General features: G+C 38.1%; 1 protein-coding gene across 19 annotated transcripts in view; it reads left to right on the top strand.

Annotated features, from left to right (window-relative positions):
• The window catches only part of NARS2 (asparaginyl-tRNA synthetase 2, mitochondrial), a 145298-nt gene that overhangs the window by 126915 nt on the left and 1782 nt on the right, over positions 1–16601 (top strand). For 13 of the 19 annotated variants that reach the window (XM_081537609.1, XM_081537603.1, XM_081537610.1 and 10 more), the window contains 3 exons: positions 4747–4844; positions 6817–6843; positions 10531–11365. In XM_081537609.1, the coding sequence (XP_081393735.1) occupies positions 4747–4844; positions 6817–6843; positions 10531–10675 (270 nt within the window). In that variant the 3' untranslated portion in view covers positions 10676–11365. Of the gene's footprint in view, positions 1–4746; positions 4845–6816; positions 6844–10502; positions 11366–16601 lie in introns of those variants that run through there. The other 6 variants (XM_081537601.1, XM_081537598.1, XM_081537605.1 and 3 more) reach the window with 3 other exon arrangements.

Below are 16601 nucleotides of genomic sequence, written 5' to 3'. Positions count from 1 at the left end.
CTTCTTTTTCTTTCTTTCTTCCCCTCACCCTCTCCAAAAAATAATAATATTAATAGTGGTATGCACAATTGTTATGGTGAAAAGTACACTGGACTAAGAAGTTACTAGTGCTTTGTTTGAAAGCCAGCTCTCTTACTGGTTATTTATATGGACTAGTTATTTGTATGGCCTTAGGCATGTCTTTCCATTCTCTGAGCCTAAGCATCTGCCTCCATAAAAATCAGAGAATTGTCCTGGATGACCTATAGTGTACTAACCAGCTCTAAAATTTTCTGATTTCAGATAGCCTAAATTTTTGCTCATATGAATATATAAGAATAACTTACAAATGACCAAACATATTTGATCATTTGAAAGGGACAGATTGTGGGTCTAAATGAGCAAAATGTCACATGCCCTGAATTTGAGTCCTAAGCAATTCCTCCAAAGGCTGGTGGCAAATATTCAGCTAGGGTATTCGTTTCACAGAGAATAATGTCCATTCATTCCATTCAGCCATGTGTGATTAGGACAAATGACTGCCCAGCAGTCCCTGATAAGATGCCAGGATCACCGGGTAGTATTCTAATTTTAAAAATTGTATCAGTATTACTTAGTAAATCATAAAATCTTAAACATTGGAAATGTACACTCAGTAGAGCACATATTGTGAAGTCAGCTTGGAAGGAAGAAAACGCAACCAAGGGGTGGTGGTGGTTGTTCAGTTTCTAAGTGGTTTGTGACTCTTTGCGATTCCATGGACTGCATTACACCAGGCTTCCCTGTCCTTCGCTATCTCCTTGACTTTGCTCAAACTCATGTCCATTGAGTCAGTGATGCCATCCAACTGTCTCTTCCTCTGTCATTCCCTTCTCCTTCTGCCCCCAATCTTTCCCAGCATCACAGTCTTTTCCAGTGAGTTAGTTCTTCACATCAGGTGTCCAAAGTATTGGAGCTTCATCATCAGTCCTTCTAGTGAATATCCAGGATTGGTTTTCTTTAGGATTGACTGGTTTGATCTGGATTGACTGTCCAAGGGACTCTCAAGAATCTTCTCCAGCACCACAATTTGAAAGTATCAGTTCTTTGGCATTTAGCCTTCTTTATGATCCAACTCTCACATCCGACATGACTACTAGAAAAACCATAACTTTGGCTATACGGACCTTGGTCAGCAAAGTGATGTCTCTGCTTTTTAATACAGTGCCTAGATTTGTCATAGCTTTCCTTCCAAGGAGGGCTTCCCTGGTAGCTCAGCTGGTAACTCGGCTGCAATGCAGGAGACCCTGGTTGATTCCTGGGTCAGGAAGGTCCCCTGGAGAAGAGAATGGCTACCTACTCCAGTATTCTGGCCTGGAGAATTCCATGGACTGTATAGTCCATGGGGTCTCAAAGAGTCGAAAACGACTGATAGACTTTCACTTTCACTTTTCGTTCCAAGGAGCAAGCATCTTTTAATTGCATGGCTGCAGTCGCCATCTGCAGTGATTTTGGAGTGCAAGAAAATAAAGCCTGTCACTGTTTCCATTGTTTCCCTGTCTGTTTGCCATGAAGTGATAGGACCAGGTGCCATGATCTTAGTTTTTTGAATGTTGAGTTTTAAGCCAGCTTTTTCACTTTCCTCTTGCCTTCATCAAGAGGCACTTTAGTTCCTCTTCACTTTCTGCCATTAGAGTGGTATCATCTGCATATCTGAGTTTGTTGATATTTCTCCCAGCAATCTTGATTCCAGCTTGTGATTCATCCAACCTGGCATTTTGCATGATGTACTCCGCTTAAAAGTTAAATAAGCATGGTGACAGTATATAGCCTTAACATACTCCTTTCCCAATTTGGAACCAGTCTGTTGTTCCATGTCTGGTTCTAACTGCTGCTGCTTGACCTGCATATAGGTTTCTCAATAGGCAATTAAGGTAGTCTAGGATTCCCATCTCTTTAAGAATTTTCCACGGTTTTTTGTGATCCACACAGTCAAAGGCTTTGGCATAGTCAACAAAGCAGAAGCAGATGTTTGTCTGGAATTCTCTTGCTTTTTCTAAATCCAACTTGTACATCTGGAAGGTCTCAGTTTACATACTATTGAAGCTTAGCTTGAAGGATTTTGAGCATTGCCTTGCTAGCATGTGAATGAGCGCAATTGTATACAATTGTTTGAACATTCTCTGGCATTGCCCTTCTTTGGGATTGGAATGAAAACTGACCTTTTCCAGTCCTGTGGCCACTGATAAATTTTCCAAATTTGCTGGCATATTGAGGGCAGCACTTTAAGAGCATTATCTTTTAGGACTTAAATACCAAGGAGTATCTAATGAATTTCCCTTGCTGGGGCTTGTGAATCGAACTGCATCAAAATAACTTGAGCGTCAAATCCAGCAATAGTGATGAAGGGGATTTCCAGTTTTGCCCATACCTGGGGAATTTATGTCAAAGTAAAAAGTGTGCATTTCAGCACATCTAAAATTCTCCCAGACTAGCTATTTTACTATCCAAAGGGGATTTTCATTCCTTGCTACCTGCACCTTCACACTGTCACTTCTGGAAGGCTCTCTTTTCCAACTGCACCTCAGTGTTTTTAGGGGCCAGATACTGTCTGAGTTAGCAGTTGGAGCCAAAGCTCATGGAGGCTTAAACCACAAATACATTTCCTATGGTTAATACTAGCACATAATAATGTAAAATGTAGTCAACCAGCAGTTGTAGTGTGAAAAAGACCTGTTTGTACACTTACTCCTCACCAGCTTATTGAGTAATAGGAGATTCTGTAAAATTAGAAACCACTAGTAAATTTCTGTCCCGTCTCAATTTAATTCAGCTGAGTGATGAAAATCACGTCTCATATTTTCTCTTTAATGATAATAATGAGGATTATCTAGCATTTAGCACACATTCTTAAATTATTACAGTCTTTATTAAACTAGTTATTTATAAAGTATACCTCAGTCAAAAATTCTGAAATCAAAACAGGGGAATGGCTTAATATTAAAGTAAGGCAAATTTAAGAAAAGAGTTTATAATATAATGTACATTTATAGATTAGATGTTTTATGTATTATTAAATGTGTTTTATGGATTCCTAATTTTTATTTGTAAATTAAATCTTTCTTAGTTTTGTGCCATCATATTACTGCCCTTATAAATGTCTAGCTGGCACCTCTTTGTCCTTCCCCCCCAACTTGTAAAAATGAATTGCCAAATCACAAAATAATATAGATAGCAAATAAACATTCTCAAAAATGTAAATATTACTAGTAAGTAAAGAAATACAAGTTAAAACATCAAGCCACCATTTAACCCTATTACAATTTTTTTGTTGTTCTATTACAAAAATATAACACCTTTCTTGTAGAAAATAAGAAAATAGGAATAAAAGAAAAGAAATCATAGCAACACGGTTTACCTCTCCTTATGTATTATAGATGTCAGTCTTTTTTTTTCCATGTCTAAAATTTATCTGATGGTCTCCTCTTGATGTACACTTGAATTTTTTGTTATTATAAGCAATACTGTAGTAAATATTCTGTGTGTTGAATTTTTTCTTTTTTTTGCATCTCTGATTATTTTGTTTGAACTGATTCCTAGAGCTCTTATTGCTGAGTCAAAGCAAATTGCACTTTTAAAGCTTTTGATTATCTTTTGCCCAATTGCTGAGCAGAAGGGTTGTATCAGAGGTATGAGAGTATTAGTTTATGCATTCTCTAATCCATATTTGTTTTTATTGTTTATCTTCACCATTTTGATAACACCAAAGTAGTATCTCTTTGTTTTAATTTGATTAACAATCAGAGCGTATTTTACATGTACTAACATACTTCAAATTAAAGAAAAACATCATTGCCACATTATTTATGAAAGACACACACACACCCTGAATAGTCAACAGAAAGAAAGCTGTTAAATAAACTATGATACTTCTAAACAGTAAACTGTGCGGCTATTAAAACATTAAATATGTGAAGTATTTTTACCAACTTAGGAAAAATATTTATTGCATTATGTTGGCTGCTGCTGCTGCTGCTGCTAAGTCGCTTCAGTCGTGTCCGACTCTGTGCGACCCCATAGACGGCAGCCCACCAGGCTCCGCCGTCCCTGGGATTCTCCAGGCAAGAATACTGGAGTGGGTTGCCATTTCCTTCTCCAATGCATGAAAGGGAAAAGTGAAAGTGAAGTCGCTCAGTCGTGTCTGACTCTTAGCGACCCCATGGACTATAGCCTACGAGGCTCCTCCGTCCATGGGGTTTTCCAGGCAAGAGTACTGGAGTGGGGTGCCATTGCCTTCTCCGATTATGTTGGCTAAGAGTAAATTTTATATGTAATTATGTTGGCTAAGAGTAAATTTTATATGTAATTTGATCTCTGTTATACTTTTTAAGCATACAAGGAAAAACCTGAAAGAAAATATGCTAACATATAATTGCTTCTGCATGATGATAGGTGTCTTAAAATATTTTTATAATTTTTAATACTTTACACATATTTATGACTAACATTTGTACAACATTTGTGCAGAAAACATATTTTTGTTAAGTATACCACATAAATGGTGCCAGAGAGGGAACTGTCCACCTGCATTTTATATTCTAAAGATAATAATTAAACATTTAGTTTTAAAACAGGGGACATGAACAGCTAACATAAATAAGATTCTGTTTAACTGTAAGCAGTTAAACAGCCAGTCATAAAATTGTTGTAAGTTCCCTTGCTTCAGAAGCTGACATTGTTCGGATGGTCTGAAAATGGAATGTTCTTCGTGAGTTTTTTCCTTTTCAGGTTGCTGCTGTTGATCTTCTGGTTCCTGGAGTTGGAGAACTCTTTGGAGGAAGCCTCAGAGAGGAACGGTCCCATTTCTTAGAACAGCGATTGGCCAGGTACTGGTCAGAACTAGAAAAAATGAACTTTAAAAATGGGAATGGGGCACTCAAAGTCATGGCAGACTAACAGAATAGTACGTAGGTCTTAGTACCTGACAGACCTGAATCTCAGATTCTGTGTGAACTTAAGCAAGTTGTTACTTAACCTCTCTGAGCTTCTTTTTCTGAAAGCTTAGAGCTGTTACATGAAACACAATGATTTTTTTTTGCCCACTATTTGTATATCTCTCTCCCTTATAGAAATAGCTTTTTTAAAAGTTAGTGATAGAAAAAGGAAAGGTGACTAAAGCCCCTTAAAGTTTGTTCTTCCCTTTTCTCTGTGTTTTGGGGGGAAAGGAGTTGTTGGGTTTGTGTGTGTGTGTGTGTGTGTGTGTGTGTGTGTGTGTGTTTCTTTTTTAAACTAAATGGTGAAGACAGGCTCTGAGCCAGGGAAAGGATAAAGATGGAGGAAGAAAGAAACAAAATATCTGCTAAGCTAGCATTTAGAATAAGCAGTTTTCCCTTCCTCAGGTTTTCTACTATGTAAGTGTCTTGATTTAAGTATTTGAATAACTTTAACTCACTGTTTGAGACCTGGGAAATGTATCCATAAACACACAGAAAATGTTTTGGAGATGAGAAGTACGGGAATCATGTTTCTAATTGAACTACCACTCCTGTATGTGCATGGTCTGCCAACAAACCACAATGACTTCCTAAACTAACCAAGGTTATAAACCTCTGTTTTCCATGGTTTCCACTTTTACTGTGCCAGACTTTTTTTTTTAAAAAAGACTTTCCCATGTTGAAGGCGTAATCTTTCTCTCCAGATAATACTAGGTTTCACAGTAACCTAGAAAAGTCTTGATTGTTTGACATGGTTGTTAAATTAGCCATTTGTAAGGCCTTCTTTTCCTAATGGAGAAGTGCTTAAAAAGTTGTTGCTTTTCCAAGATCCCAACTTATAAATCTGTTGAGTAACTTGGTTTTGTAATCCCAGTCATCTGAACTGCTCTGTTTGGGTTAGCGTCCAGAAGAAAGGGGATAAATACATTCTGGGAGGACTCTTTGTATCAGCTAGACTACTAACTCCTTAGTATTTTTATAGTGTTAGGAAGTTCTGGGAAAACTGTGGAATTGAAGTGACAGTAAAACTCCTTAGATGGAAAGAATTTGAAGATTCTCTGTTTTTTTTTTTTAAAGCACAATAAAAATCACACATGGCAAGAAATCTCATCTGTTGAAAGATTAATTGGTCTGTTTTCTGTACTTGCTTCCTTCCTTCAGGAAACCTTTCCTCATAACATTAAATGTTTACCTAATATCTGATAATATCCAAATTTATCTTTCCTAATTAAGTGGATATATGTGTTTCCCTATCTCCGGGATCTGTCTTTGACTTCTATTCATGTTTTTCATATTTTTGCATATTTGAATTTTTCGTAATCCTGGTCACTTTGAGATATGCCGTGGTCCTAAATACTTTTAAGGACTGAAATTAATTTTAATGAGTACTAACAGCTTTCAATTTTATTAACATTTCTCAAATTGGCAAAAAAACAATTTGCAACCATATTATGAAGCAGCCTCAGAATCTATATTATTATTTTAATATTATGGAAAGAAAATTGTGTCTGTACATCCCTTGTCTGGGTGAGCCTTTAGACATCCTTACAAAGTAGTAATAGTGGTTTTCTTATGTCATAGGACAATAAGTTTATTTCAGATGAACCCCCTCTCTTGGGCTCTGGACCATGCTTTCTTTCCATAGCATTTGTTATTTGATAATATTGGTTTTCTTACCTTTCTTACCACCTAATAAAGGTGCAGCTTCTCAACTGTATTATATATTATTATTTAAGAGCACAGGTTTTGGTATTTACTTCTTTATAAAGAGCACTTTGCACATAACCCAGAATAAATGTTTGGTGGTTAGTATATTGATCTTATTGTCATTCTCTGAAAGAATTTTCTTATTTTCATTTTACAGATTAGGACTGACAGAAGCCTATCAATGGTAAGAATATGACCCCTTATGACTCTTGTTCTGGCTCTGGGTCTGAGTGTTACATAGTTTTCACTTATATTTCCAGGGTGCTATAGAAGAGGGTTGAAACAATGAACAGGTTCTGAGATTAGTTACTCCCGTTGAATCCTTGAAAAGTAGTTATAATAATGTCTGTCATTTATTTATTACCAGTTGTGTGCCAGATAACGATGTTAAAATTTTGATGGATATTGTCTTATATAATCATCACAATACCCCCTGAGTTAGGTGCCATTCTTACTCCCTTTTTATTATCCATCCAGGCCTGGGACCTGGAGATGTTAACTATCTTAATGAAGAGCACACAGAAGCGTGAAACTGGGACTTTGTTCTTAACCATTATGCTTCATTTTCTCTAGGTGTGAAATTAGGGGCTTGAGCTAAGTGATCCCTGGGGTCTCCACCAACTGTAGAAATCTAAGCTGCTTAGGGAAGATCATCTTTCTGCATTCCTAAGTTGTTCTGGTGTTCTTTCTGCAGACCCCTTCTTCAAGTACTTTTCAGTATATACAACTTATTTATTTATTTATGCATATTTCTATAATAAGACTCTCTCAGGATCTTGTATAATAGTATCAACCATATTTTAACTCTTTGGCTGTCCTCAGCAGAGGGAAAGGTCAAATTACACACTTCCCTTTTGGTAATGGAGCTAGATTTCAGAGATGCAAAAAACCTGAAATTGGGTTCAAGTAATGGCCCTTGATTGCTTTATTTATCAGTAATGAACTTTGTTATATTTAATCTCTCTGAGCCTTGGTTTTCTTGGTTATAAAATGGAATGGTAATATCTACTTCACAGGATTTTTGTGAGGATGAAATGAAGCAATATAAGTTAAGTATCTACACAGAGTAGAAGTTTAGTTTAATTTCCTTCCCCCTTTCCTCCTTTAGTGCTGAGTTTTGCTTAGATTGATGAACCTGATTGTCACACTTACGCATTTTACCTCAATTTATTTTCTGTCTACAAGATGTTATTCATAGTATATAAAAACTAGCTATGTATATATATATATATGCATAACTAGATATATCTTAATCATTGGTTTAGACTTTTTCTTGTCTCTTTTCCCAACTAAAGTTTTCAAATTTTTAACATCTCCAGATATAAGTATTTATTATTTTAAGAGACAACAGGCCCAAAATGAAGTCACTTGTGCTAAGCTCACATCCCCAAACTGAGACTTAATACCTGATTTACTTATAATTTCAACATCTCCCAGGAGTGGAATCTTGAATCAGAGAGTCTAAAATTACCTGGTCACCACTAGCCAGGTCATCTGCCTGATGGACACCTGTCATCTCCTAAAGGAAGGTGACCTTGCCTGAAACCACTCACTCTTTGCTACTAACTTCCTTGTCCTGCCCCTTTCTGCCTAAAATCATTTTGTAGAGCTCTTCAGAGCTCTTTTCTGTTGCTAGGTGGGATCCTGCCCAATTGAATAAAGATTTTTAAAATTTACTCATTGAATTTTCGGAGAAGGCAATGGCACCCACTCCAGTACTCTTGCCTGGAAAACCCCATGGATGGAGGCTGGTAGGCTACAGTCCATGGGGTCGCTAAGGGTCGGACACGACTGAGTGACTTCACTTTCACTTTTCCCGTTCATGCACTGGAGAAGGAAATGGCAACCCACTCCAGTATTCTTGCCTGGAGAATCCTAGGGACAGTGGAGCCTGGTGAGCTGCCGTCTATGGGGTCGCACAGAGTCGGACACGACTGAAGCGACTTAGCAGCAACTTAGCAGCATTGAATTTTATTTTTTAACAGTTGGAATCTGCTTCCTTTTATATGGTAATCATGGTATCTTAAAGGTAGAAATGACCTTAAAAATCTTCAAGTCTGTGATCTCTGCTAGTGTTCAACCACACTAAATGTGTAGCTACCCCAGGTGTCTAAGGATTTTTTCACTTCCCGTTTCTACATGCCCCATGCAAATGAAGTCTGTAACTAGTTCCACAATTTTTTACCATCTCTTCTGTAGAACCAATATAGCAACAATCAAACAAATACAGGTTCTTTTGAAAACTTATTTTTAGAAGTAAATCTTTCCATGTATCAAAGCAAAGGCAAGAAAAATACTACAGGCAGAATCCTTCTTCTGAATTCAGTTTCCAGGTATTTATAAGCCAGTGTTCTGACATCTGTGTATGAGAAATTTAAAGCCAGCTAAAGCTGGATACTGGACTTGTAGCAGCCATCTCAGATCCTGCAGGTGTCTGTGGCAGGTGGTATGATATGGCTTTCATCTCATTTTCTCACTAAATCAAAGTATGTTCTGCCTCCATGCCTTATAAAGTTAAAGTTAATTCAGCTACCAAACATTTCAGTTACTCAAGACTGTGTTCCTTCCATTATTCCTGATCGTGCTTACTAATCTCAGGTTTTATCCTAGATAACTCCTTTCTTATTGATGTCTCACTTGGTTGTAACTCACCTAGTTGTAGTTTGTCTTTTATTTTAGAAAGAGAAGTACTTAATCTTAATTAGCTAAAATACCAATAGATGTAGTCATTGTTATTAATAGTGGGGGAATAGGTTATAGTCTTTATTCTTAAAGAGCCAAATGACTACCAGCTGTGGTGTTTAAGTTTCATGCTATATGTTTGTATATTTTACAAATCATTCAAGAAACTATAAATTTATTTTAATCTGTAATGTATAATTCAAGAATTCCCACCATCAAATGACATAATAAAAAGAGTTATAGAGTCTTCTTCTTTCTCTTCCTTTCATAAAATAACTGTATCCCAGGCTGGTATATTGGAATCTGAGTTTGAATCCTGAATGTACCATTTTCTAGCATGTAGTCTTAATGTGACCCACTCCAGTATTCTTGCCTGGAGAATCCCAGGGATGGGGGAGCCTGGTGGGCTGCCGTCTATGGGGTCGCACAGAGTCGGACACGACTGAAGCGACTTAGCAGCAGCAGCAGCAGTCTTAATATGGGAGTAGAACGTGCATGGATGGACTTCAGAGGCTGCGTAGCCTTTCAGAAAAATGACTCTGGACATCTTCCACCAGGCTTAAAGCAGAGGAGTTGAAGTTTTTCCTCACTGCAGTCCTTAAGAGTATATTATTATGCCTTCAAACATTAACTCTCCATGTAGTAAGCATCTGTTTCTGGGTAGTCACTGGAGATAAAGGTTGAATAAGATGCAGTTCCTGCCCTTGATGTAGCTTACAGACTAGTAGGAAGGGAATCTCTTTTTGTAATATATCAGGCAAACTGCTTCACCCTCCTCTGTATATTGAACAGTATGATTTTGATAAGGAAAAAAAGCATTATCATTGATATACTAAGAAACAGAAGAGGAGTGTATTTAAAGAAAAATAATACAGTTCTTAGGAATTTTTCTATAGCCTAATGAGACAAGTTTTCTGTATATAAGTATACAGTAAACAAAAAATTAGGATCATGTGACCAAAGCCCATGAATGCATGACAGGATTTGTGCTATTTCATTTCCATAATCTTGGACAGATCACTCTTAACTCCTCTGTGTCCTTCATCTGTCTGTAAGGTGAAAAGACTAGTCTGCCACAGTGATGTGAGGAGCACAAATGACTGAAAGATACTTTTGAAACATAAAATTCTATTATAACGTCTGACCTTAAATGATTTGTAGGTAATGATACTCTGTTTTTCAAAATCAGGTATCTGGACCTCCGTCGATTTGGATCTGTGCCACATGGAGGTTTTGGGATGGGATTTGAACGCTATCTGCAGTGCATCTTGGGAATTGACAATATCAAGGATGTTATCCCTTTTCCAAGATTTACTCACTCGTGTCTTTTGTAGCTGGAAGACTGACTAAGGAAAACCACCCTGTGCCAGAGGTATTGCACTAGAATATGCATATAGGAGAACAAAATTGCAAAAGTTTTCAATATGTAATTGTCGCACCAGAAGATGACCGAAAAATACATGTGATCATGATTTTTTTAGAAAGTTGAAGGCATTTCTTGGAAACATAAACTCTCAATAGGTATTTATAGCAAACAAAATCCCAAAGCTATTGTGTCAACTAAGAAAAAAGAGAATAAATTGAACTAGATGGTCTCAAAGATCCCTTCAAACTCTAGGATGGGATGACGTTGTGTATCTTCCTTTGTCTTGAACTGTAGACCACTTCTCTCTGTGACCTTTGACAAGAAACTACTGGCTAAAAATAAAATACTGTTGGACCTTTTCTCCCTTGCCATTTAAGCTGTAATAAATTCCCATCTTAGTCTCAGTGCTTTAGTAAAGAAGAAAATATTCCTTTTTTGAATCTTGAGTTAAGAAAGTTGCTATTGTGAATTGAAATATTTTTCATCAGACTGTGTGAAAAAAATCACATTTAATAACTGTTGATCCTTAAGTATAAAAGCTAATGAGATGTATTAATTGTTCAAACTAATCACTGTCATGTTACAGTTTGTTCATATTAGATGTTTGTAATGTTTCTGATAATAAAAGAGATTCTTGATACCTATGAAAGAAAAGAAACAGGTTTTTAAATTCCGTTTGGCCTTTTCCTATTGAATTTGGAACAAAGGTATTTTTCATCCAAGGGGAGGATATATAGCTAAACCTAAAGGGTGGATAATTTGGAGTCAGAAAGTAATTAGAGAGCACATTAGAGTGAGAAGATCACTGATTTGGGAGTTTGCGACCTGACGGTTCTAGCAGGTACATGCATGAGTTTGGATCAGCCACTTACCCTGTATAAGTTCAGGTATCGTTTTCCTCACAGACTTGATATAGTAATTATATAAACGTGTGTGTGTGTTTAAAACCATAAAATGCTACCCAGATTTTTTTTAACTCTGTAGTCTTCATTGATGTACAGTTATGTGGACTTATGGCAGATTGTGAACTCAGAATTCATATGCATCAAATAATTGTAAAAAGGCATGCATGCCTGAATAATCTGTTTTCTGAGTCTCATTAGATAACTTCTCTTAGGTTATTTCCTAATGAATTAATGTATGCACTGTATTTTAACCTAACTCAAACGTTTGGAAAGAACTGCAGAACCTAGAGTTGGAAGTCATAGGAGACACTAAGATGTTGTCAGGGTCAAAACTTCTGCCTAAAGCAGTGGGATCTGTGTACCTTGGCAGTCTCTTGGCAAAGAGCTCAGTACCCCACAAAATAGCTCATTCCATTTCTGAATCTAATTGGTTGCTTTTGCTGAGCTAAAATCTGCTTCCCTAGAACTTTAATCCTTGGGCTTAGATACCAAGTTTGGGTTGTTGTTGTTTAGTCGATAAGTTGTATCTCTTTTGCAACCCTATGGGCTGTAGCCCTCCAGGCTCCTCTGTCCATAGGATTTCCCAGGTAAGACTACTGGAGTGGGTTGCCATTTCCTTCTCCAGGGGATCTTCCCGACCCAGGGATTGAACTCACATCTCCTGTATCAGCATGCGGATTTTTTTTTTACCACTGAGCACCTGGGAAGCCTTGGGACAGCATAAAAGGGACAATTACGGTTTCCATATAACTTGTTTCAACCATGGGATAGTGAGATAAATTCATTTGTTTAGTCAACAAATATCTGAGCTTATTCTACATGCCACAAACTGTGCTAGCTGCTAAATAAACAGTAGTGCCCTGACCCTTGCCTTCATGGAATTTACAATCTGTTAGAGAAGATATTCCAATGATAAGTAAACAAATGTATTGTTTCAAAATGTGACCTATGGTCCAGGGTGGCACTAGTGTTCAGGACCCATCCCGCCAATGCAAGAGACCTAAGAGACATGGGTTCGATCCCTAGGTCTGGAAGACCCCCTGGAGGAGGGCACGGCAACCCACTCAAGTATTCTTGCTTGGAGAATCCCCGTGGACAGAGGAGCCTGGTGGGCTATGGTCCATAGAGTCACAAAGAGTCAGACATGACTGAACCGACTTTGCACGCACACACGCGTAAAAGTTACAAAGAATAGGACAGTCATAGATAAGCTTGCTAGAGGAGGCATTTCTGAAAAGATGATATTTAGCCTTAGACCTGGAAGATAAAATAGAGAAACTATTTTAAAACATTTTGCGATGTCAGTTAATTTGATTTGGCATTTAAGTCTTGATACTATATTTTGTGGTGCAAGAGTCACAAATATTCACAGGCCTGAAACCTGGATGCAGTAATAGTTTCCAAGGCTTTTAGGAATCATACCTGCAGTGATTTTTGAGGAACCAGATAGAATTGTGATGGTAATTAACATGATGGCTGGGCATCAAAAATAACAGTGACAGAAAGAATACTGAATGAGAGAAACCCCGGTTTCTGGCCCCAGTGCCACCGTTAGCTTAACTGCGGAGCATTAGGCAAGTAAGATCATTCATGTGGCCTCCAGTTATTTCAGCTGCAGAGCTATCATGTTAAAGTAGGTCAATTCTAAGGATCTGTCTCTTAATCTTCTATGAATCTATTGGACATAGTCACTAACAATAATTGATTTAGAGTCTGACTTTTAGATTTTTTTTTAGTACATACTTGGTCTCTAAAAACGTATAATAAGGTCATTTAACAGTAGGCTTAAGTGTGTTCAGTGTGTGTGTATGTGAGGTGGAAAGGGTTCCTTCTCAAGGCATCAGACATATATTCTTCCTTACCTTTTTGAGTCTCCAGGAGTGTATTTCCAAACTGTCACACTTATTCATTCTTTTCTCTCACAGTTGATTACATAATAAGTATCTGGTTGAAGCCAAACACTTGCCACTTATATAACAGCCTAGTAATTTCCCATCTTTGACTCAGTACTTACATTTTACCAATAAGTGAACAAACAACAAGTGCTAATGTCTTATAAGGACGATGAAAAGCCAAAACTAGGGAGTTCCCTAGTGATCCAGTGCTTGAGAGATCATGCTTCCACTGTAGGGAGCGCAGGTTCCATCTGTAGGCAGGGAACCAAGATCCCACATGCCTCGAAGCATGTCCAAAAAGTAGGGGGGGAAATGGCAAAACTCAATTGTTGCTTGCAGGCAGCATCAACGGAAAAAAACTTTTAAATGTTAACTTGTCAGCTTATATAGGAATATCCAAATTCTACACAGAAACAGCATTGTATAATTCTGTGTATAATGAATAAAGGTATGGATTTAATAGTTAAGGACAGTCTATTCTCTTATAGGACTTAATGTGTGAGTTAAAAGGTGATCTGCGGGTGTTTATTTTCTCTTGAGTAACCAGTTTCCAATGAGGGAAAAAAATCAGATTCTGCTTTCCCAAGATTTCCAAACATTTCCTCAGAATAGTAACTCAACTAAGAATGTATTCTAAAACTTACAAATGTTTTTTCCATCATTAATTCCCTTTCTTGTTTCAAATTTTGAAGTAGGTGGAGAAAAATAGTTACTTTCCATCCGCTTATCCTCCTGCCTGGGGAAGTTGTGCTGTCATTTTTTGGGGAGGAGGGGGGTCAGGTGGGGGGTGGCTATGGGTAGGAGGGTCTGACAAGAACTTAATTTGTAAGTGATCCATTCCAGATCTAGACACAGCTCTCCCAGCCTCTGACCGAGCCCAGAGACTCGGTCACAGAACAGCAAAGGGACTGTTTGACCTTTTGTCCCTCTATAATGGGGTTGGCCAGAAACATCCCTCTACAGTGTTGTACAATTATATTCTCTGTAAATTGAATGTAGACATTCAAGCATGACTGAACAGGCACTGAAGATGCAATTGGTGAGATGGATTAACTCTACCCTTCTTTAAATCGCTTACTTCAGATAATTATAGATGAAAGATGCTTATTTGAATTGGATTGCTATTTATTCATGTATTTATTTTAGTAAGTGGTGAGGCAAGAACATAAAAATGCAGAGTTGAAAGACAGATTGGCCTGGATTGAATTGATAAGAAATGTCTGGGGCTTTTTGGCTTCTGATCAATATTTGTATTCAGTCTGCAATCTAAAGTATGTATAATTAAAAAAAAAAGAGGTGGGAGTAATTGAACTTGATTGTAGTTCTTCCCAGTTTGTTTTCCAATTAAAAGATAGAAAAGGCTGGACTTCCCTGGTGGTCCAGTGGCCAAGAATCCTCCTGCCAGTGCAGGGGACCACAGGTTCAATCCCTGGTCCGAGAAGTTGCACATGCCGCAGGGCAACTAAGCCAGTGCACCACATCTACTGAACCCACTCAACCCAACCACTGGGCCCACATGCTGAGCTGAGGAAGCCTCTGTGCCCTAGAGCATGCAACAAAGGAAGCTACCACAATGAGAAGCCCCCACACCACAACGAGAGAGTAGTCTACACAGCAACAAAGACCCAGTGCAGCCAAAAATAAATTACCTATTTAAAAAAAAAATGGAAAAAGCATTAAGGAAAGAGTGGAAAGCATCCTTAATCACCCTGAGCCAAAATGATTCAGTAGGATTTCTGTAAGATGGGTCTTGTTAGATCGTGGTCGGCACCCCTCCAGAAACTGAGATATTCCAACATTGACAGGAGCTCTAGACTGCCCCTTGGATCAGCTAAGACTCCAGCTGGCTCCTGTAAAGTTTGGTTTGGAATCCAGTGGATTTACAGCCATTATTAATACACTGTGTTGTAGTTTCTGGAGGACCTTTGTAAGGAAATCTGGAGTTTAGATGGTTCTTAAACTGCCATTCAGGCAGCTAGTCATTGCATTAATAGTTTATGACTCTTCGACTACATCTTTCAGTTCAGTTCATTTCAGTCTCTCAGCTGTGTCCAACTCTTGGCAATCCCAGGGATTGCAGCACACCAGGCTTCCCTCTCCATCACCAACTCGCGGAGCTTACTCAAACTCATGTCCATCACATCGGTGATGCCATCCAACCATCTCGTCCTCTGTCGTCCCCTTCTCCTCCTGCCTTCAGTCTTTCCTAGCATAAGGGTCTTTTCCAATGAGTCAGTTCTTTGCATTAGGTGGCCAAAGTACTGGAGTTTCAGCTTCAGCATCAGTCCTTCCAATGAACACCCAGGACTGATCTCCTTTAGGATGGACTGGTTGGATCTTCTTGCAGTCCAAGGGACTCTCAAGAGTCTCTCCAACACCACAGTTCAAAAGCATCAGTTCTTCGGCGCTCAGCTTTCTTCACCGTCCAACTCTCACATCCATACATGGCTACTGGAAAAACCATAGCTTTGACTAGACAGACCTTTGTTGGTAAAGTAATATCTCTGCTTTTTAATATGCTGTCCAGGTTGGTCATAACTTTTCTTCCAAGAAGCAAGTGTCTTTTAATTTCATGGCTACAGTCACCATCTACAGTGATTTTACTGTCCATAATTGTTATTAGTAATATGCTTATCATTTGGGCATTGTTTTACAGTTTACTATATTTTTTTTTTAACATATCCGTGATAGATTATGGACCTTGTTCCTTTGTAGCTTACTGTGCCAGAAATTTGTTTCGTTAGATTAGCTTGTTTGTTAATGGAAAATGATTATTAGGAATTCCTAATAATGCTGGAGAGTAAGACTACAAATAAAGCTCATCACTCTCAGCCCCCAGAGAAATTGAAAGCACGGAACTTTTTATGGTCATCAACGAATCTTGCATCTTAAGCCCCAGTGCAGAGCACACTGGCCTCTGATTTCCTTGTTCTGTACAGGAAAAAGAAATTTAAGAATGTAATGGAAAGTGATGCTTGAGCCCAAATACATTCTAGTAAAGAGAAACATTGAAAATGGAATATAGAGTCCCAGACCCAGCAGTGTACGTAAGCTCACTATGTGTTTTCCAGGTTTAATGAGTCTGTGTTCGAAT

The sequence above is a fragment of the Giraffa tippelskirchi genome, chromosome 10, assembly GCF_054371585.1.
Source record: "Giraffa tippelskirchi isolate mGirTip1 chromosome 10, T2T-mGirTip1v1.2.pri, whole genome shotgun sequence".
NCBI classification, from domain to species: domain Eukaryota; kingdom Metazoa; phylum Chordata; class Mammalia; order Artiodactyla; family Giraffidae; genus Giraffa; species Giraffa tippelskirchi.
The sequence above is the reverse complement of the archived record's forward strand: the minus strand, read 5'-3'. Positions and strand labels throughout refer to the sequence as shown.